Source organism: Salvelinus sp. IW2-2015, linkage group LG15 (assembly GCF_002910315.2).
Source record: "Salvelinus sp. IW2-2015 linkage group LG15, ASM291031v2, whole genome shotgun sequence".
NCBI classification, from domain to species: domain Eukaryota; kingdom Metazoa; phylum Chordata; class Actinopteri; order Salmoniformes; family Salmonidae; genus Salvelinus; species Salvelinus sp. IW2-2015.
Window position 1 is genome coordinate 56,275,113 of NC_036855.1, and position 24,033 is coordinate 56,299,145.

Consider the following 24,033-nt stretch of genomic DNA (forward strand, 5'->3'; position numbering starts at 1 on the left):
TGTGCGTGTTATAAGCATATGCAATGTGGCTTAATACAATGTGAGCTGTAGTATTTGGCTACAGGGGGAATATATTATGCACTGGGTGATGGGTGGGTAGGATGGGAACAGGATGAGGAGTACGGTGCCGTTGGGTTCCGGGGGTGGGGGGTGCAGATTAGAAGGTGCGAGACAGCAGATGGGTCTAAAAAAGCCCCCAGCTCCCGACACTGAACAACGACTGGGGGTGGGGATGATATTGAGGTGGCAAATCATTTTCTGTATTATAATAAATGTGTTATAATCAGATAGTATGAAGAGTCTTAATCTATAGCACCTGATTAATGAGGAAATGTACATTTTAAGAGTATTGAAGACATGAGTTTAACATTTTACCGACTGATATGTGTAAATTTGTATAATCTCTGCAAAAATACATAAACACAAGCATGTTTTTGTCTTTCTGTTAAGAATGTGTACGTGGATAATTTGAGAGAGGACTTGAGCAGAAGAGATGTTGACGGGAGATGAGATGAGCAAAGTCATGATGCCCGACCATATGGATAGCTCCTGTAATGCACGTCTCGCTCCCAGATGGCGCCTGCAGCTAGAATAAGAGCAAAGCCATTGTTTAACCATCACAACTATTATAATAAGGGAACGGGAGAGAAAAAGGAACAAAATATGTATGCATCAGAAATCTGTTCCCTATGTTGAGCTGGTGTCCAGAAGGGATCTTTCCTGAGAGAAAACAACCAGTAGTCCAGTAATTAACTGATATGATAATGAATGCCTAATTATGTCCATAGACGACCATGCTAGGCTGCCTACACCCTGCCCCGTGACCCGCTTTTGGCAAACTGTCATTTCATCTCGTCACTTCATAGGAAGGGCTTATCAAACATGACCTCAAAATAGACAGGCTTCTGCACACCCCTACCTCCCCCAACTTCCCCGTCTGCCCCCACTGCACCCTCTCTGGTCCTGAGTGGGTGTGTGGACATGGTGACACCTAAAGATGATTGTGCGCGATGGGGGAGACTGGAAGAGAGGGGGTCTGGCATCAGTGCTTTGTGGGTATGAATTCCTCCTCTGACAGAGTAGTGTCTATTTGCCCTGGGTGCTGCTAGGATACGATGTGACGGGGCTGTTTTAGCAGGCGTGGCACGGCGGGAGGATTCTGTTGTCTGGAGAAGCTGTCATTACTCTTAACCCTGTGAGTCCAAACACATTAAGCCCCAGTGAGAATGATGCCCCTTCACTCTCCATTTAACTGTGTGCTCAGATAAAACTCACATAACGGCATGCCTGTCTAATTTCTGTGCCACTCACGCAGGCTCGAAAGTGATGATGATAATCTATGGTATTGTTGCGTTTTCAAACCATATGGTTTACAACCATTATGATATCCTCACATGCTGTGTACAGATGAAAAAGGGAAAGGGGTGAATAGAAAGAGTAAAGTATCGAAAAGAGTATTTGTTGGCTTATGTGTAGTGACTAAATATGACAGAATAATCTGCTTGGTAATGTATAGTACCTGTCATACAATACAACGCCACCTTCAGGGCTGTACATACTACTGCAAGTCCATGACCTTCCATGGGCTCACCCTCAACATCTCCCCAACATCTCATAATTCACCTCTCCCAGCAGCCATATGGCGTTACGACAATTTGGTTTCCATGACGACCAATACTCGGTAACGTTTTCCATTTTCCTCTCGCATAGACACTAGTATTGCTATTAGGTGTTGAGACCTACCGTACTATTACTGAACACAAAATATAAACGCAACATGTGAAGTGTTGCTTGAATTTGTTCCCAGAAATGTTATGCACATATGCACAAAAAGCTTATTTCTCTCAAAGTTTGTGCAAAAATTTGTTTACATCCCTGTTAGTGAGGAATTCTCCTTTGCCAAGATAATCCATCCACCTGACAGGTGTGGCATATTAAGAAGATAATTAAACAGCATGATCATTACACAGGTGCTCCTTGTGCGGGGGACAATAAAAGGCCACTCTAAAATGTGCAGTTTTGTCACACAACACAAAGCCACAGATGTCTCATGTTTTGAGGGAGTGTGCAATTGGCATGCTGACTGCAGGAAAGCTGTTGCCAGATAATTGAATGTTCATTATAAATGTTAATTTCTCTACCAACGTCATTTTAGAGAATTTGCCAGTACGTCCAACCGGCCTCACAACCCCAGACCAAGTGTAATCATGCCAGCACAGGACCTCCAGATCCGGCTTCTTCTGTGGGATCGTCTGAGACCAGCCACCCAGACAGCTGATGAAACTGAGGAGTATTTCTGTCTGTAATAAAGCCCTTTTGTGGGGAAAAACCCAATCTGATTGGCTGGGCCTGGCCCTCCAGTGAGTGATCCTTTCTCCCAAGTGGGTGGGCCTATGCCCTCCCAGACCCACCCATGGCTGCGCCCCTGCCCAGACATGTGAAATCCATAGTTTAGGGCCTAATTTATTTATTTCAATTGACAGATTTCCTCATATGAACCGTAACTCAGTCAAATCGTTGAAATTGCTACACGTATATTTTTGTTCAGTAGACATGGCAAAATTAAGAAATATTGAATTGAGAGCTTTCTCTCTCCCTTTGTCTGTCTGTCTCTCACCCTGACACCCATCTATTAGGAAACTACAGGCCCAGATATATACATTTGTCTACATGGAGTCATGCACACGCTGTATGTGTGCTCTCACACCTGCTTTTACAAACGCACATTCACATGCACACCACACACACAGCAACACAAACACATACTCTGTCATTCTGTCTCCTCCTCTTTGTGATGTGTAACTCATCCATCTGCAGTGCTCTCTGGTGTTTTTCTCCTGTCACCATGGGGATCCACATCTGTTGGAGCAGGAGAGGAGATGCAGCAGCATTGCTACAGACCAGAGCAGAGATACAATAACCAGTGATTAGGGTTGGAAAGGGAGGGTATATTACTGGAAACTTTCCAAATTTACCAGTGAACTAACTAGGATTTGATGTAATCTATCACAATGTGGCCCTTTTGGGTACTTCAGAATATCACAGGTGTCTGTAATGATCTCGGGCCCTCTGCGTGGCCGTATCACATGTAAAATATATGAAGTCATTTATTAAGATGATTTAAAAAAAAAACAAACATTTGAATGACAAAGCTGTAAAACATGATCCTAAATATCAACTTAGTGAATACCATTGGTGTTAAATATGAGGGTTTCAGCATGAACTAGCCTTATATATATATATATATTTTTTTTTTTACAAAGTTATTTATTTGACTATGTCTATAAGTATTTGTTGCCAATGTTTTGGCATCAAACTTGTGGCAGTTGTAAAAAAAGTCAATAGTTGGAAGAGTTCCAGAGTTAATTGAAAATAATGCTATTGTTTTTTTTTCATTAATTAAACTGTTTTCTCTTGAACCGTATGGTCTATCTACTAGAAACTCATGGACACAGATATAATAAATGAATACTATATATGAATAATAAAAAATAAAAATCTTTAAGTTTAAATTGCCAAAAAACTAGATTGCCATATATTTTCTGTTAATTACCAAAATTACCGGTAGAATTGCAACCCTACCAGTGATACACACCTCTGTATCACCATCCAAGGTGTGGCAGAGCTGCAGCTTCACTCTACCTGGGGTGTCACTGACGCTAGTTCTGATCTATATGTCTTATCTTTTCTATTCTATTAGGCAGTGTGAGAATTGTTAATGTATGTACAGCAGCGCCTCCGAAGCGTTCTGATAGGACCAGATGTAATGGAAGATAGATGTTTTAGATGGAAAGACAAAGAGAGAGAGAGAGAGATGTTTTGGGGGTTGATGGAAAATGACGCAAAAGAGAGAGGGATGTGGAGGTCTGGAGAAGTGCAGTGTCATGCAGGTCAGTGTAGAGTGTATCACTGGGGTGTGGCCTTGCGGGACAAAACGCCTCCAACCCCCTTTTCATACACGCATGTGCGCACGCACACACACACACACACACACACACACACACACACACACAGAGTAATAGGTCTCAACCTCCAGATGGCCCCCGGCCCAACAGGTGCTCCCTGGGCGGGGGAGGGCTGAGAAGTCTGACATCTGCTGCCCACTCACTACAGTACTACACTACCCTCTCTGACAGACTGCCTACTCCCTCCCACACACCCTACGATCTCTCTGGAAAACGTACATACAGTTGAAGTCGGAAGTTTACATACACTTAGGTTTCAACCACTCCACAAATGTCTCGTTAACAAACTATAGTTTTGGCAAGTCGGTTTGTCTCCTTGAGATGAACGTACTTTGGTGCAAATCAATCCCAAAACAACAGCAAAGGACCTTGTGAAGATGCTGGAGGAAACAGGTACAAAAGTATCTATATCCACAGTAAAATGAGTCCTATATTGACATAACCTGAATGGCCGCTCAGCAAGGAAGAAGCCACTGCTCCAAAACCGCCATTAAAAAAGCCAGACTACGGTTTGCAACTGCACATGGGGTTGAAATGTCCTCTGGTCTGATGAAACAAAAATAGAACTGTTTGGTCATAATGACCATCGTTATGTTTGGAGGAAAAAGGGGGAGGCTTGCAAGCCGAAGAACACCATCCCAACCGTGAAGCACAGGGGTGGCAGCATCATGTTGTGGGGGTGCTTTGCTGCAGGAGGGACTGGTGCACTTCACAAAATAGATGGCATCATGAGGAAAGAAAATGATGTGGATATATTGAAGCAACATCTCAAGACATCAGTCAGGAAGTTAAAGCTTGGTCGCAAACGGGTCTTCCAAATGGACAATGACCCCAAGCATACTTCCAAAGTTGTGGAAAAATGGTTTAAGGACAGCAAAGTCAAGGTATTGGAGTGGCCATCACAACGTTCTGACCTCAATCCCATTGAAAATTTGTGGGCAGAATTTAAGTGTGTGTGAGCAAGGAGGACTACAAACCTGACTCAGTTACACCAGCTCTGTGTAAAGCGTCTGTGTGTAGCTGGTGAGATGAGTCAGGCGCAGGACAGCAGATATGAGTAATGAAAGCAATTTTACTCAAATAATAACAATACACGTCGTAAAAAGACAAGGCCACACATTCGGATCGCAATACAATAAACAATTACTCATAAACAAACATGGGGGAACAGAGGGTAAATAATGAACAAGTAATTGGGGAATTGAAACCAGGTGTGTAAGACACAGACAAAACAAATGGAAAATTAAAAGTGGATCGGCGATGGCTAGAAGGCCGGTGACGTCGACCGCCGAACGCCGCCTGAACAAGGAGAGGGACCGACTTCGGTGGAAGTCGTGACACTCTGTCAGGAGGAATGGGCCAAAATTCACCCTACTTATTGTGGGAAGCTTGTGGAAGGCTACCTGAAACGTTTGACCCAAGTGAAACAATTTAAAGGCAATGCTACCAAATACTAACCGAGTGTATGTACATTTCTGACCCACTGGGAATGTGATGAAAGAAATAAAAGCTGAAATAAATCATTCTCTCTGCTATTATTCTGACATGTCACATTCTTAAAGTGGTGATCCTAACTGACCTAAAACAGGGAATTTGTACTAGGATTAAATGTCAGGAATTGTGAAAAACTGAGTTTAAATGTATTTGGCTAAGGTGTATGTAAACTTCCGACTTCAACTGTATATGCACACATCTTCATCCAAACACAACCACCCAGAAACACACACATTGCATAAATTTAAGCAAACACGCAAACAACTGCCAACCACAACACATAAATAAACACAATGGATGCCGTATGGTAAAACACATGGCCTAACTCTACGTTCACACAGTGACAAACACGCGGGCGTTTACAGTGTAACACCTCTCCTGCTCACTGAGTCCTGTATGTATTCTACGGGATTACAGCCCCAGGGCCAGGCATTCTGGCATTCTTTCTTTCTCTCTCTTTCTTTCTTTCTTTCTTTCTTTCTTTCTTTCTTTCTTTCTTTCTTTCTTTCTTTCTTTCTTTCTTTCTTTCTTTCTTTCTTTCTTTCTTTCTTTCTTTCTTTCTTTCTTTCTTTCTTTCTTTCTTTCTTTCTTTCTGCCTGTCTGCCTGTCTGCCTGTCTGCCTGCCTGCCTGCTCTGGTTTCTACAGCATCATCCAACACAGACCCAAGGACAATATGGTTTAATACTCAAAAGGCTGTGGCTGCGTGATACAATAACTAATTAACATGCGTGGCCTTGGGTGTTATGAATGACACTGAATGAATATGGATGGCATTGGTTTTAACACTGCAAGATAATTAGAGGGCATTGATTTATTTTGGCTGATCTATCGCATCAATATGCATTCTGGTCTGTAGTTCACTGTTGGCTTGTTTAATTGCTTATTCAAGTGAGATATTCAGGAGACACGCTTCATTGATAAAGCCACAATCATGGAGGGAAGTGGTTTTCTATTCCTATTACAGCAAATTTGGAAACTTATTGCCAATTACTTTCAACATTGATTGGTAACTTGAAATAGTTGGACAGATTGTTTTCCCTACATCTGCTCACTCCGCTGCCTTGAATCTGTTTTGGAAGAAAATTGCTCCCTGGTCTCACACATCTTTCTCTTGGATGTGGAAGTTGAAACAAAGGGATGTGTAAATTATGCTTTGCACAACCAAAATAATCTGTGAGAATCATCCATGTGTTACAAACATGCTAGTTGTCAGAGCAATGCTTCATTCTCAYATACTGTATGGGTGAAATCACCGTTTCTAATGTTAATATGCAATGGGAAAATACCTGTCCAAATTCTGAACATCCAGACGGAGTGTCCATCTCTCAGATGTGTACAGTACTACGCCAGATCACTGTATAAAAATCAGATTACAGTTTAATCATCAGGCCTCTAAACACCATTTTTCAGTTGATGTATTCATTGTGTCATTGACATCCTCTCCTTGATGTGAGTGACAGTTCTCTGGGTGTGTCCTCATGTAGCAACMCAGGCAGGAGCCAGAGGTTTGGACACACATAAACAGATGATAGTGGCGGGCAGGGCGGGTAGCAGTGGGCGCGTCCTCGTTAGCACCAGAAGTGTAGGGCTAAATTGGGCCCCGTTGTCTCCCCTGATCTGCTCTGCCGTCACACCTGCTCTCCAACCCTGCAGCTGTCAGTCAGCCCTGTCAACACACACACGCTGCCCCCGCCAGGCAAGGGAGAACAATGGAGCCCCGATACAGAGGATCAAATCCATATCTCTCTCTCTGCCTCAGTCTTTCTCGCTCCCTCTCTCTTTCTGTCAGTCTTCTCTCCATCTGTTGTTAAGAAGACTACCGCTGACCTGCTTTACAGGGCTGCTTCCTCCTCCAGCACACACACGGTTAATCCTCTCATTACTGGGCTTCACAGGCTGACTGGGGAATAGGGGGGAGGTGAGGAGGAGGTGAGGAGGAGGGGATTGACAGATGGCATATGGAGCGTGTTCTGTTAGGGCAGAGGGAGACAGGGGTGCTTTTAAATAGACCATACCCCTGGCTGGGCAGGGCCTGGGCAGTCTGACTGGGGTTACATTAACCAGATGAATACCTCAGCAGCGATGGTCCACCTCATGGTTCCTACTACTCCCCCCTCCAGCTCCTACTGCCACAGTCCCCCTCTCACCAGGTCACTCTACTGTTACGGGTCAGAATACGGCACACTAGCAGTACATACTGTACTATACAGCCACATACTGTACAGACACTGGCTGTTGAAAATTTGCATAAACATTCACACTGTGGCGCTACAACGTTTCTGATGACGTTTTGTTAGTGTGGCAATGTGTTGATTTCTGTCCCTATTCAAATAAACCATAAATAAATACAATTGTGGAGATACTGCCAAATACAATATATTAATACATTACAACTTCTAATATTTGCATTTGATCTTTGTGTGGTGCACATGAGAAGGCAGCAGTAATCTATACTGATCGAAACAGATCGCAACCCCTTTCAACTCATTAATCATGGTGTTCAAGTCTCTACATGTTTTGGGTTTTTGTATGTCTCCCAGTGAGCACTGGTAAGAATGAAAAGACAGACCAGGCATAAAAGAGGGTCAGTGGGGTCATGACCTTATCTGCCAGTTAGCATGTACTGTACCTGCCCTGTCTAGGCACCATCTCTGGTCAACTCCTCTCAGACCATCTGTCTGGTCTGACCACACACAGCTGACCCCCGACCTCTCAGCCCYGCCAGGCCATATATTTACATTTGACATTTTCATCATTTAGCAGAGACATTAGGGTTAAGTGCCTTGCTCAAGCACACAGACACATTTTTCACCTATTTGGCTCAGGAATTTGAACCAGTGACCTTTCATTTACTGGCCCAACACTCTTAACCACTAGACTACCAGCAGCCCACCCCCATCGCCCAGCACTCCCCATCTCCCCCTGCATCCATCCCTGACCGTCTGCCTGTCTAGTTCAGTCTCACGTCCTCTCTCTCTATCCCTGCTCTCTATCCCCCCCTTTCTAACTGAAACAGCGTGACCTCCCACCAGCACACTCACACACTGGCTCCCTCAACAATATTGCATTTGAACAAGCTCCAATAAACAAACAATTACCAGAGAGGATGACTTATAAGGCTGAATTGCTTCACGATGGCGATGCGTTTAATTTCAGATTTCACAGTCCCCCGGAACAGAAGACAGGAGGCCAAACCAAATATGCTCTCTCTTTCCCAGGCTCTGAGCCWGTTGTGTGTGAGAACAAACACACACACACACGCACGCACGCAAGTATGCACATACAGCCAGGCAGGCAGGCAGGCAGGCACGTACGTACACACCCACTCACCGACTTCTGCGCCATGGCTGTTTTGGATGGTCTTTAATTGACTCATAGCCTAATGTCCCATTTTCATGTTAATGTATGGAAGTAACACATAATGACTAGAAGAGAAGACATTCATCTCTATCTGGGGTTTACATGATCCCATAACTGCCTTGCAAATTAAATTGTTCAATCTACAGCCATATATAATCATTAGGGGCAAGTGACCACAGTTTCAGTACACATCTAAAGTAATGGATTGATAAAGTTGTTATGGCAGTGCCCTGGAGTAAGTAAGTAGTCCTTCACAAGCCTGCCTGACCGCAACTCGCCATAACGACTAACATAAAAAAATACACCTAGATCAATACATAGCGAGATAAAACAATTTGAGGGGGATGTAAGTGCTGGCCTCAGGGAGTAGAGTTCTAACAAAGTGTTCATGTTCACCACTCCACCATACTGTAGATGGGGTCAAATGAAACAGTAGAAAAAAATGGAAAAATATGCACTTAACAGGTGCAGGACAGCGGAACGTATCAAAGAAAAAAGAAATGGCCGCAACTCTGGCATGGTGATTTAATCGGACGCACAAAAAAGACCACGTTTCGATCCGAGTTGGATCTTCGTCACGTCATACACCACTGTGAAACACGCCTACTTAAATAACCTCTAGCGAGGTGACAATTTCCTCCTGAGACAAGAGTCCTTTAGGATACATTCCCTCAACACTGTTTCCAAGAGGTATAAACGAGGAACTAAATATAAAACCTTTTCTATAAAATGTGTTTATGGCTATACAAGATATAGCTTATGTTAATTTGACGTCTAAAGTAGATTTTTGGGGCGTTTTAGCTAACCCTACACTTAACCCAATTGTCCTAACCTGCTATGTTTATTCTCCTAACCTGCTTCGTAAGTTCTCCTAACCTGCTATGAAAAGTAAACTCTGACATAAGCTGTATCTATTCTAGTCAAAACCACTCACAGGGTTTCCATTTTCCCTATATAATACAGTATTGTATACAAAATGATTGACACATTTGTTTCACCTGTTTTTAATCTACTGCACACCTATATTACTTGACATGGATAAACAAATCAACATGTATTCATGTTTTTCCATATGTCTACTGTGTAATATGTATTGTTACGTTAATGTACTATATGTATTCAATTGACCGGATGAACATGCCTCTCGAGGTTACTTAAGTAGGTGTGTTTCACAGTGGCATATGACCTGACGCAGATCCAACTCGGATCAATACGTTGTCTTTTTTGGGCATCTGTTACAATCACCATGGGAGCATACCAGAGTTGCGGACATTCTTTTTTTCGTCAAATGAAACAGAACATGTTTCCCCTATAGTCTGTGAGTACAGTATAGAACTAGGGAATGACTTTCCCCCTTGAACCAGACAGGTACATTAACTCAGAATACCAGTATCTCAGAAATTGCTGCAGGGAGGTGTCCAGACAAAACTCTCGCTTTTAATTTTGTTAGTCGATTTCCGTTTTCAGGCCATCACTGGCGATAAGGCAGTCGTGAAAAACTAGAAATGCCATTTCATATTTAATTCTTGTATCGTTTCCTCTGCTCCTGTCATCTCTGCTCTCTGCAGTAACCCTCCATTGTCCTCCTGCTGGTATTGTTCGGTGGGCTTTGTCGATATTACTGGCCCCCTGTTGCATCTGCCAGCCATGAGCCATTGTTCAGCGCCATGCCACACAAACAGAGCTCAATTAGGCAGTCCTTTCTGTAGCAACGTGATTGTTTTGGCCAGATCTCCATCGCAGCACCTGTCTCACACATGTTCAACCCATTGATGGACCCGTAACTTCAACCCTCTCAAATTATTACCATATAAATAGCACACGCCGCACATGCCTAGTTCCTAGAAAAAAATTACTCATCTCATGAATACTTAAAATGAACAGTTAGATAGAAAGATGGAAATGACACCCTCTCTTCTGTTGCGTTTGACATTCTATATCCTCAATCAGGATCTTTAATGAGAGAGGGCACGACTGCAGCATCATGCCTTACACCCCAAGTTTGTATCCCAGAAAAGAGCATTGTTGTTCAGGCTGTGGCCGGTCCATCAGGTGTCCTGTGGCTGGAAGTGGAAGTCCCCAACGGCTAGTTAGTCAGTCTGTGGGTTGGATGCAGGAAGTACAGAGCGGTGATTGCATAATGAAAGCCAGGCAGTGGGCAGGATCCAATCTTCTTAAAGAGGAACCATGTGGTAGTCCCTTCCTCAAACACAAATCCACCAAGGGACAAACACACACATATAGATAACAAATTCACAGAAAGAGTCATGTGCACTCACACACAATAGTACATAATACATGCTACACTGCTGAATTGCAATGTCATTATGTACCTCTATATGGGAACCTATGAGCCCTCCTCTCCTGTAAGTCTCAGCTTCAACCCTTTCTCACCAGTAGGACTGCATTTGTGACCCCTGATCCCTCAGTTGCTGCCACATGTCAAGGTGCTGTGACCAGGCCATTACCACGGAACCCTGTTGCCTGTAGGGTGGTGAGATGAAACAAGTGACCTCATTAACCCAGCCCATCAAAGATCCATTAATGGCCAATTCATTAGGCCCTTTCAAATGCCTCACCACCACAAACATCTTAAAGGGGATATTTCAGGATTCTACTTCCCCAGAGTCAGATGAACTCATGGTCGTGGATACCATTTTTATGTCTCTGCGTGCCTTTTGAAGGAAGTTGCTAACTAGCATTAGCACAATGACTGGAAGTCTATGGTAACTGTTAGCATGCTACTAGCCAGGTCGCAGTTGCAAATGAGAACTTGTTCTCAACTAGCCTACCTGGTTAAATAAAGGTGAAATAAATAAAAAAAATACTATAGACTTCCAGTCATTGCACTAACGCTCGTTAGCATTGGCTCACTAAACTCGCTGACTCTCTAATCTCTAACTTCCTTCATACTGGATGCATGAGTTCATCTGACTGAGGAGTAGATAAAGGGATACTTCGGAAAGTTGGCCCTTTAACAATAACAGACAGGCGGCAAATAGAGGGGAAGACATGCCTAAGAATGTCATGTTAATTCAAGGGAGCATATTTCTCTGTGTGTGTGTGTGTGTTGTAACAATGTGTGGCTGACACACAAACATGTCACATGAAAAGCGAAGGGTTTTCTTGTTGTTTGCCATCACAGTGCTTTTAGAGACTATAAATAAATAACTGAACCAGTGGTAGACAGTATTAAGAGATATCCATATCCATCCAACTGTTGTCACATCATAAGGTTAATTAATATGTAATAAGATCAGCGATCACCAAAGGATTTATTGTACCTACTCTTAGACGGCACCTTTTTTTCTAGAACCAAAAAGGGTTCTTCAGCTGTCCCCATAGGAGAACCCTTTGAAGACACCTTTATGGCTCCAGGTAGAACCCTTTTTGGTTCCAGCTAGAACCCTTTTTGGTTCCTGGTAGAAACCTTCTTGGTTCTTTCCACAGGAGGGTTCTACCTGGAACCCAAAAGGGTTCTCTTATAGGGACAGCTGAAGAACCCCTATGAAACCCTTTTTTTTTCTAAAAGTGCAATGTGGGGAGGATGCAACAACAAAGGATCATAACCATCATACGGTAAAAGCATCGTTGTTATTATTTACAGCACAGTTTGGAGCATGCTACATATCAGCATTAAAAGGATCATTCACCTGACAACACAACAGTCTCCACCTCTTCTGTTTCTGTTAAGTTTACGATGGCATATCCTTGGGACAAATAATAAAGTATGCTTGTCACAGACAGTTACGTCAGCAATGTGTGCTCGGCTTTCTATTAACACCCAATCTGTGATTACTTCATGCAGTTTTACAGTAAATAAAAATTATACAAAACAGACAAAAACAAACCAGTGCATTAGAAACCGCACTAATGTGTCTGTGTACACATAATTCTGTGGAAAACTGTTTGTTTTTAACCTATTATCTGAAGAGACTTCAAAAAAAGCCATAAACTATATAATTCATACCATTTATATTATCATCCGTTTTGATCAACACAACTACTGCTATCTAATTCAACAGGGTCGGCTCTGATGGAATACATATTATCTTGTCACTGAAATACATACTCTTAATCTCTTCACAAACTTCATGGCTTAAGAACCACAGCTAATTAACCAGACGTGAAAACAGGAATACATTTTAATATTGATTTTCACTGCCCCCTTTCTCCCCAGTGCATTGTGTGTGTGTGTGTGTGTGTGCACGAGTATGATTATGAATATTTTAAGAGCACATTTAACACGGTGAAGCCAGACTGCCTGAGAGAGGGATTTGCGCCCACTCTTCAGCTAATGACCCTGGGCGCTTCCAGCAAGCTTCTTCATATTTTAAAGAAAGTCGATAGCGCACTAGCCCAGTCAGCAGCATTAAGATTCATACAGACGCCACGGGACCTGAAAAAATTAATAACACGCGTGCCTAACAATCCTTCCTGCGATTTAGTGGAGCACTGAACCCCTCTGCTTGAAATGCAAAGTGGTAATGAATACACAGACAAGATGAATTCTGAACACACATCCCCCTCAACGCACACCCTCACATCCTCTACCTACACACCCTCCTCCCCCACCACCACCACTCAAAGTACACAGAGGAACAACAAAAAAGTTCAGAGCCTCTTTAAGACTTGAGATACGGCGCCTCTGAACAAAAGCTTTTCACATTTCACATCTCTCCCTCTGCTGAATTTTTGAAGACTTCATATTTGCAGCTGTGGGGAGGCATTGGCAGGTCCACTCGCTACAAGGTAGACCATTTTCAAGAATCAATCCCAACAGCTCTCTGGTTGTTTACGACAGACGTGAAGTGTTCACTAGTATGGAGGGCTTTCTGAGGCTCCCTTGTTGAAAAATGGGACAGGTCTGTCAGGAGCTGGCAGCTCACAGAATGAAGACAATAACAGCCGAAGGTGCAGTCACAGTGCACAGCTACACAGAGGAGTCTGCCCTCAGCCACAGAGAGAAGGTGAGGACACAGAACTAGAGGACAATGATGAAGATCCACTGTGGGATTAGAGAGAGGCTCTGTAGATACGATGTGTGAAGTTTCTGGATGGAGGAACAAGTTAACTATGTCTGACTGATTATGTCAGATTATTACCAAGAATTCCTGGATATTGACTATACTATTCCCTTTACAAAAAGACCATTGAGTTAACATTTTACAGTAAAATAGTTATAATGCTTATAATGCATGTATGAGCCTTCAGAGAGCCTATAAGCTCTGTGATGATAGACTCTTCCATGTACAGCCACAGCCCCAGCCACAGCACTGCAGCAGAGCTGGTACTGTTACGTTCTCCCTGGGAGGCTAGACAGCATATGGCACTGTCTCTCTGTGAACACACCACCCAAGCAGAGTGCCAGTCTCAGATAGAGGGGGAGAGAGAGGGGAGGAGGTGGGTAATGTAATGAGAGAAGAGTGAAGCGGAAGACAGACGGATGTCAAGCTTTGTGCAAAGAAATAGGATAGGGGAAATAAAAACAGTGCTCAGTGTTAAAAGAGGAGGATGTATGTTTCAGGTGATTTATTTCTCTCATGTCCACATTACCCATAAACATCATGTATTGCAAACACATGCAATGCCTTAGACATTATAAACACAATCCCTCCATTTGAATTTAGGAAGGAATATGGCAATTTTACTTAAATTGGGAACATATTGTGAAAGAGGACGTATATGGATTAGATTAAAGAATCAAAGTTGACATCTGGATGTAATATAACAGCACGTTCAGATGAATGAAATACTTTAACGTTTCCAAGTGCAAACCCCAAACAGAGCAAGACATTTTGTTTGGTGGCTTGCGGTGAGTCCTCATCTCTAAAAGCGTCTGCTAAATGACAAATATCTCTGAAAGTTAGAGTTAGTCTGGGAGTACATTTGGGAAAAGTCCTGATTGTCGGTCCTGCTCAATTGTTTCCATTTTCTTGGAAGGATGTTGAAAGGGAAAGAAGGGAATCTATAAGTCATTAGTGGGAAACCATCAGCTGGTCCATTGCTCTATGAAGCTTATAATAAAGCCAGTGGAGCAAGCCCCTCAGTGTCTGATTGGTTGAGGATACCTGATGGACGCACCTTCACTAGTTATCACACTCCTCCTATTCATCAGATTTCTTACTGTTTCTACCTGGTGCCTAACTGTAGAGTCACCATACTGTCACTGTGTGACCTGGAGGAAGCAGCTCCCACAAGGCTATCATTTCAGCCCTGGCCTGGCCTGGGTTGGGTCACTTTGTTAATTTAAATTGTATTTTAATTTCACCTTTATTTAACCAGGTAAGCTAGTTGAGAACTTGTTCTCATTTACAACTGCAACCTGGCCCAGATAAAGCAATACAGTGCGACACATACAACAACACGGAGTTACACATGGAATAAACAAGCGTACAGTCAATAACACAATAGAAAAAAAGAAAGTCTATATACAGTGTGTGCAAATGGCGTGAGGAGGAAGGCAACAAATAGGCCATAGTAGCGAGGTAATTACAATATAGCAGATTAACACTGGAGTGATACATGAGCAGATTATGATGATGTGCAAGTAGAGATACTGGTGTGCAAAAGAGCAGAAAAGTAAATAAAAACAATATGGGGATGAGGTAGGTAGATTGGGTGGGCTATTTACAGATGGACTATGTACAGCTGCAGCGATCGGTTAGCTGCTCAGATAGCTGATGTTTAAAGTTAGTGAGGGAAATATAAGTCTCCAGCTTCAGCGATTTTTGCAATTCGTTCCCGTCACTGGCAGCAGAGAACTGAAAGGAAAGGCAGCCAAAGGAGGTGTTGGCTTTGGATGAACCAGTGAGATATACCTGCTGGAGCGCGTGCTACGGGTGGGTGTTGTTATCGGACCAGTGAGCTGAGATAAGGCGGAGCCATACCTAGCGTAGACTTATAGATGACCTGGAGCCAGTGGGTCTGGCGACGAATATGTAGCGAGGGCCAGCCGACTAGAGCATACAGGTCGCAGTGGTGGGTGGTAACAAGGGACTTTGGTTATAAAACATATGGCACTGTGATAGTGTGCATCCAGTGTGCTGATGGAGTATTGGAAGCCATTTTGTAGATGACATCGCCAAAGTCTAGGATCGTTAGGATAGTCAGTTTTGCTAGGGTACGTTTGGGCGGCGTGAGGAGGCTTTGTTGCGAAATAGAAAGCCAATCTAGATTTGATTTTGGATTGGAGATGTTTAATATGAGTCTGGAAGGAAGTTCACAGTCTAGCCAGACACCTAGGTATTTGTAGTTGTCCACATATTCTAGGTCAGAACCGTCCAGGGTAGTGATGCTAGTCGGGCGGGCGGGTGCGGGCAGCGGACGGTTGAAAAGCATGCATTTGGTTTTACTACGTTTAAGAGCAGTTGGAGGCCACGGAAGGAGTGTTGTATGGCATTGAAGCTCGTTTGGAGGTTAGTTAACACAGTGTCCAAAGAAGGGCCAGATGTATACAGAATGGTGTTGTCTGCATAGAGGTGGATCAGGGAATCAACCCGCAGCAAGAGCGACATCATTGATATACCACCAGAGAAAAGAGACGCCCCGAGAATTGAACCCTGTGGTACCCCCATAGAGACTGCCAGAGGTCCGGACAACAGGCCCTCCGATTTGACACACTGAACTCTGTCTGCGAAGTAGTTGGTGAACCAGGCAAGGCAGTCATTTGAGAAACCAAGGCTATTGAGTCTGCCGATAAGAATACGGTGATTGACAGAGTCGAAAGCCTTGGCCAGGTCGATGAAGACGGCTGCACAGTACTGTCTTTTATCGATAGCGGTTATGATATCGTTTAGTACCTTGAGCGTGGCTGAGGTGCACCCGTGACCAGCTCGGAAACTGCATTGCACAGCGTAGAGGGTATGGTGGGATTCGAAATGGTCAGTGATCTGTTTATTAACTTGGGTTTCAAAGACTTTAGAAAGGCAGGGCAGGATGGATATAGGTCTATAACAGTTTGGGTCTAGTTTGTTTGAGTCTAGAGTGTCACCCCCTTTGAAGAGGGATGACCGCGGCAGCTTTCCAATCTTTAGGGATCTCGGACGATACGAAAGAGAGGTTGAACAGACTGGTAATAGGGGTTGCAACAGCGGCGGTGGATCATTTTAGAAAGAGAGGGTCCAGATTGTCTTGCCCAGCTGATTTTTACAGGTCCAGGTTTTGCAGCTCTTTCAGAACATCTGCTATCTGGATTTGGGTGAAGGAGAAGCTGGGGAGGCTCGGGCAAGTAGCTGCGGGGGGAGCTGTTGGCCAGGTTTGGGGTAGCCAGGAGGAAAGCATGGCCAGCCGTAGAGAAATGTTCGATTATCATGGATTTATTGGTGGTGACCGTGTTACCTAGCCTCAGTGCAGTAGGCAGTGGGAGGAGGTGCTCTTGTTCTCCATGGACTTTACAATGTCACAGAACTTTTTGGAGTTAGAGCTACAGGATGATGCAAATTTTTGTTTGAAAAAGCTAGCCTTTGCTTTCCTGACTGACTGTGTGTATTGGTTCCTGACTTCCCTGAACAGTTGCATATTGCGGGGACTATTCGATGCTATTGCAGTCCGCCACAGGATGTTTTTGTGCTGGTCGAGGGCAGTCAGGTCTGGAGTGAACCAAGGGCTATATCTGTTCTTAGTTCTACATTTTCTGAAAGGGGCATGCTTATTTAAGATGGTGAGGAAATTACTTTCAAAGAACGACCAGGCATCCTCGACTGACGGGATGAGGTCAATATCCTTCCAGGATACCCGGGCCAGGTCGATTAGAAAGGCCTGCTCGCAGAAGTGATTTAGGGAGCGTTTGACAGTGATGAGGGGTGGTCGTTTGACCGCGGACCCATAGCGGATGCAGGCAATGATCGCTGAGATCCTGGTTGAAAACAGCAGAGGTGTATTTGGAGGGCAAGTTGGTCAGGATAATATCTATGAGGGTGCCCATGTTTATGGATTTAGGGTTGTACCTGGTGGGTTCCTTGATGATTTGTGTGAGATTGAGGGCATCTAGCTTAGATTGTAGGACTGCCGGGGTGTTAAGCATATCCCAGTTTAGGTCACCTAACAGAACGAACTCTGAAGATAGATGAGGGGCAATCAATTCACATATGGTTTCCAGGGCACATCTGGGAGCTGATGGGGGTCTATAACAGGCGGCAACAGTGAGAGACTTATTTCTGGAGAGATTAGAAGCTCTAACTGTTTGGGCATAGACCTGGAAAGTATGACTGACTGAACTTTGCAAGCTAACTCCTCCCCATTTGGCAGTTCCATCTTGACGGAAAATGTTGTAGTTGGGTATGGAGATCTCCGAATTTTTGGTGGCCTTCCTAAGTCAGGATTCAGACACGGCAAGGACATCAGGGTTGGCGGAGTGTGCTAAAGCAGTGAGTAAAACAAACTTAGGGAGGAGGCTTCTGATGTTAACATGCATGAAACCGATTACAGAAGTGCCTGGGGACACGCAGGGCCTGGGTTAGTCTCCACATCACCCGAGGAACAGAGGAGGAGTAGGATGAGGGTACGGCTAAAGGCTATCAAAACTGGTCGTCTAGTGCGTTTGGGGACAGAGAATAAAAGGAGCAGATTTCTGGGCGTGGTAGAATAGAGTCAGGGCATAATGTGCAGACAGGGGTATGGTGGGGTGTGGGTACAGTGGAGGTAAGCCCAGGCACTGAGTGATGATAAGAGAGGTTGCATCTCTGGACGTGCTGGTTATCCTAGGTGAGGTCACCGAAAGTGTGGGGGTGTGGGACAAAGGAGGAATCTGAGGCATGTAGAGTGGGTCTAGGGGCTCCACTGGAAACTAAAACAATGATAACTATTCTAAACAACAGTACACAAGGCATATTGACATTTGAGAGAGACATAAAGCGAGGCATAAAGCAATCACAGGTGTTGATTGGGAGAGCTAGCTAAGACAACAACGGCCAAGACAACAACAACAGGTAAAATGGCAATGAATGGGCAGAGAGGGTCGGTTAACTACACACAGGGCCTGAGTTCGGGGCTAGGGCCGACAGATAAACGAAGAAAATAAACAAAATAGAGTACCGTGATAAATGAACAGTCCAGCAGGCATCAGCTATGTAGCCAAGTGATCATAGGGTCCAGTGAACAGCAATAGATGGGACAGGGAAGCCGTGGGGTATTCGTTTACTACGCTAGCACGGGGGAGACACAGCGTTTAAAGTTAGCAGGCCGGGGTAAGTAGAAGCGTCTGCTCCGACGTCCGGCGACGGCCGGTTGAGGTCACAGAGGATGGAATTACGTCAGTGGACCAGTCGTGGTGGTACAGCGAGGCGCCTTGTCGACAAAGGGTCCGGGCAAGATGGCGAAATAGGTATTGTAGTTGTAGTAATTTTGTTTGCTAGCCGGGAGATGTGCCTGGCTCACGGCAAACTGATGCTAGCTTCGGGGCAGGGGCGTTAGCCACTATAGCCACTCGGTAGCAGCTAGCTAGCAGCGATGATCCGCTGCAATGGTCCAGAGCTTACGGCAAGTACTTTGATTGAGTCCAAGCTCATATACAGTAAATAGGTAGTAGGCTAGAGAGCCATTAATCCACCATGCAGAGGGAGCAGCACTCAAAGGCCATCAGCAGCTCACATAAGCAGCTCATCACCAGCCTGGTGCTCCATATGTGCCTCACACACCAAAGTCCCAGTGGGCCTCAGCCCTGTGCAATGATACTGTCTGCATGCCTTTCTGCCAACAAAGGGCATTTTTTAAAGTCTCTAGTGCCACTGCCCTGGCTAGTGAGCTGCATGGCTAGTCTGCCAACCCCATGGTTGTTTGTTGGCCAGCTCAGTACTGGAGGGTGGGGAGACAGGGGGGTGTCAGAGGTCAGGCACTGAGCAGCTGGGCCAATGACAATGCACACATTATAGCCGATACTAGATTGGCAAAACACACACACATAAACATACAAACACATACTGTACAAACAAAGACACATATACACCACCACCACACGCACGCCATAACCTAATTTTAGCAGTTGCCACACAAAGGAGTACCCCTCAGAAGGAGGAGGGTTTTTCCAAATCCACCTCCAGAGTGAGTGTGATTCTTGGGGGCCAGCATTGATGACATATGCTGTGGGAAGATGGGCAGACAGGAGATGGGTCCAGTGTCATATCTGCAGTGTGTGTTTCAGAGTCCCGAGTGGTGATGATCGCTTATCCCCCTGCCACAGCACATATGTTTGGGATGCGGAACAGTTGGACGTGGCCGAGGGCTAAACTGGGTCAGAGCGACACAGATGGAGCCAAACTCCCAGTGGGTCACTATCAGCAGAACATGAAAAATAACTGCCTTTGAATCTTGACAGAAATGATCTGTTCGGCTACAAAGTATTATTCACTGTAAAGATTTTAAAAATCCAGAACGAAACAAGCACTTGAAATACAAATAAGGTCACCTATCTTGCTAGGGGCGAACCCCAGGCTCCAAAGTCATGTGGATGTCTGGATCTCTTAAAGATAATAGAAGATGTGCTTTTGTCAAAATCCTCTACCTGATGTCAGATCTCAAATACGTGGTTAATGCAAAATCCTGAAGGAAAAAAAAAAGTTGTTTTGCACTACAGTCGAGACTCGAGAGGTTTCTTTTCATGTTACTTTGAAAGAACACGACAGAGTTATCCTGAGAAGAGACACTGTATTTCCTTACAACTGGTGTGAGTACTCTGTAATCACTGTAGGAGATGGAAGTGCTGACGTTTTGGAAAAGGGTACAGTAGTAAAGCTCAGGGAATTGCCCCAGAAAGCTAGCATGTGGGCCTTTCATAGTAGACATTTTAATTAACAGTTCAGCATAAACCAAACATGTTTTTGCACAGATGGGGAGCATTAGGCATCAGTGAGGTCCCAGTCAAGTTCCAAAGAGTGTATGGAGCACAGCTATCCAGTCATAGCAAAGAATGTGATACAATTCCTCTCCAGACAGCTCTGCGGGAAGATAAACACTGTGTTAACCAAAGAGAGTGTCTCTTGTTCTGTTATTTATTTCCTTTCTGAGTTGAAAATATTTCTAAGAGCTTTTCTAACAAATGACCTCGGTGCCTCCGCATCGATCATTTTGAAGACTCAAAAGAGAGTGGAAAGGTCATCCATTCATTCGTAATCATTCCTTAGCAAAAGATTGAATGCATTTTGTTCGCTTTGTACAGAAAAATCCTCAGCTGGCTTTTGAAAGCATCAACAACTTCTCCCAACAAGAAAAAAAGCAGTATCTCTGTCTTTCACCTAGAATAAACCATCGCCCAAGGAGACATATCCCAGTAAGCTTGGGCACAGCCCAAACGCAGTGGTCCCGGCCGTGGTGGTTAGTATGTGGGTGGTGTGAGATAGTCATATGTTTACAGTGCTGCATCTCTTGGATGGAAGTCAAGTTTGCAGCTGCAGCWCRGAATAATTCATCRCCCCCTCCACGSCCGGGAGGATCCACAGGTAGTTGATGAAGTGGCAGTGCCAAGCGTCCCAACTGGCGAAGACAAAGCGCAGCTGCTGAGAGTCAACGCGGCCAGATGCCRCTGCCGACGTACCATGTGTTCCAAGTGGGGCAAGAGGGGGAGAGTAGAGGCGCTTGCCAAGATCATTCTCACATGGTGCCAACCTGACACATGTTCTGGCACTCCCGACGGTTTCTTCTCCCAGCTCGCTCCTCTCCTTCCCTCAGATATGAGGGGGGTCCTCTCTCGCTCTCACGCGCTCTCTCCTGTCTGAAGTCTTATATGCCTGTCCTGTGCCAACCGAAAGGGGAGTTGTCGCCCGCTGCCGGCCAAGTTGCACGCCCGCTCCGGAGCTCCGTCAAAACGGCAGGCGCTGGCTGGCATCCTGAGAGGAGAGTTCCAAGAGTGCCAAGAGTCTGTTCGCTAGGTCGCCATGCCCCCCATTGTATCCATCCCAGTATGTCTCTCCAGAGCAGCTCTATATCTAGTGCTGAGTGGCTGGAATTCCAGATCTGCCTTATGCTATGTGTCAGTAACATGGCTGACCTCGACAGACGCAAATAAGCCGTTTTAATCCAAAACAAACATGGTCTTTGTGACCAAAGCACAAACGTAGAAAACAAAAATTTGTATCCACATTCGACAGTTTAGGTTGTATCAGTATAGCGGTGTCATCTGCATGAATAATTACTGAGCCAATATTCTGATAAAGGGATACTCTATGAAGATGATATAGCTGCTGGTGGCATCTTCTCGACTGGCGTTTCCTCTGCGAATGGAATGGCTCTCCCTTTGACGATACTACTTCTGAAACTGGAGGGGAGTTTTTCTGAGACAAAGCCTCCAGTTTCATAGGAACATGCCATCCTCGTTTGCAATGTAGGGGTTCAGGGAAGTGAAAACTTTTTGAATGAGTGCCATGTCTGAACAATTCTTATCTGAGGCCCGCGACTGCCAGCTGGTGGCTGAATGTGCCCGGCTCTGTGAGATGATGCCAAGCTAGTTGGCACGCTGGAGAAGTGGCATAGAGTGATCTAATGCCAAAACAACTCTGTGTGGTGCATATCCCACTTTCTCTCCTCTCTCTTCCATCTCCCTCATGCTCCATGTCTCAGTTTGAATTGACACGTGTTCACAACAGAAGTCTTAGTGAGATTCTCAACAACAGATGCCACCAGGTTGAGGCAAGAGGAGGTGGAAAGAGATTCAAGTTTGCAAACTCCACACATTGAGATTTGACATAGTTTACAGTAATGAATGGGTTACTGATAGTCATAGAGGCTATATTAAGAGGTCAGTCAAGTCTTCTACCACTTGATTCCTCACCACTCTTGATCCAGGAAAAAATCCCCCCCAAAATAAAATAGAATTACCAAATTGCATAAACATAACTCAATTAAATGTACAACAATCTAGCAAGAGGTTATTGGCTCTTTTGTGTTAAAGTGGAGTAGCATCTCCTCTTACCCCACACCTTTTCCTGGAAAGTGTAGCCTAACATCATAATAAAGCACAGATACATCTTTGTTTTAAAGTAGTCAAGCATTGCAGTACGAAAAGGACTTGTTTGTACTATTGTTTATTTATCCTGCAAATTTAACAAAACCTGGATTTTCAGTCCCAGATTGCTTTGTTCCGTGTTTCACAACCAGAACCCTAAACTCTAGCTTCAGTTTCCATTCGGAGTTTTATTGTGACGCACCGTCACAAGAATGACCGGTGTTTGGGTAAGGTGAATATTTACATTAGCAGTAGGTTTGAATTACCAGCTTAGCAAACATTGCGCTCTTTGAGAAAACGGATATCGTTTAAACATACTAACATCGCATGTTAGAATCTAAAACACAGTCGGGTTTTCTCGCAAAAAATCTTCACCAGCATGATCTAGCTAGCTAAGTTAGCTAGCTGCTATTTATGAGCATATTCATTGAGTGGTGTTACGTTAGCTAGCCAGTTAGCTGCACCATTACCCTCATGTCCAAAGATCAAGTCAGGTGACAGACTGTTTGCTGAAGTTGCAGAGCTACTTCACTGTATCTGTAAAAGCTAAACTGTATACCAAAGTGAATGAAGCAAAAACCAACAGTGTGCTCACACCACAAACTGATTATTATTCTGTGCCACTGCCTGTCCCTGAAGGATTTGTCCTTTCAAAATAAACAGTGTGGCATAGCAAAATATTTGCCAGCAGTCTAGCCTGCACAGTATTCATAGAGGTGTCACTGTGGATAAAGGCTAACTGCAAGCCTGTCAGAAATACAGTCATATCACTATAGCAGGGATAGCGCCTATTCTTATGATAACAATTTCACTCAGCCTATGTTAATTATGAATCTCTCTCAAAATGAACAGGTATTCCAATGCGACCATTGTGTGGCTTGACATCATGAGGATGGACTTTTTATGAGGATAACATTGGTGGCTTTGAGCAGCATAGTCTCCCATCATGTTGCCAGGGGCAGTACGTCACTCAGTCCCTCTGTGGCGCTCTGCTTTGGCCTCTGGCTGCTTGCAGTGTGAGGCAGGGCCAGGGAGATGGCTGCTGGGACAGGTCTTGAGGAGAGCCTACACCTCCACAAGAGCAAGGCAGGCTGCAGCAGGGGACAGTGCCCCTGTGTTTTCCAGAGCCCGAGTGTACGGGGACAAGCTGGCCATAGTGGACGACAGTGGGAGCCACAGCTACAGGGTGTTGTATGGCAGTAGTAGGGGCCTGGCTGGGCGTATCAAGGCAGTTTTGGACTGTCCCTCTGGGGACCTGCAGGGAAAGCGCATCTCCT

The 24,033-nt window shown here is 44.6% G+C and overlaps 1 protein-coding gene and 1 long non-coding RNA gene across 2 annotated transcripts in view; one reads left to right on the top strand and one right to left on the bottom strand.

Annotated features, from left to right (window-relative positions):
• Window positions 1-6: 6 nt before the first annotated feature.
• Window positions 7-23,117, bottom strand: LOC139028837 (uncharacterized). The gene is made up of 3 exons (XR_011481076.1): window positions 22,863-23,117; window positions 2,767-2,893; window positions 7-586 (listed from the first exon to the last, which is right to left on the bottom strand). It is a non-coding gene; the product is annotated as an uncharacterized lncRNA (long non-coding RNA).
• Window positions 23,116-24,033, top strand: part of acsf3 (acyl-CoA synthetase family member 3) — a 39,238-nt gene continuing 38,320 nt past the window's right edge. The window contains 1 exon segment of the mRNA XM_070447286.1: window positions 23,116-24,033. Coding sequence (XP_070303387.1) covers window positions 23,703-24,033 — 331 coding nt within the window. The 5' untranslated portion in view covers window positions 23,116-23,702.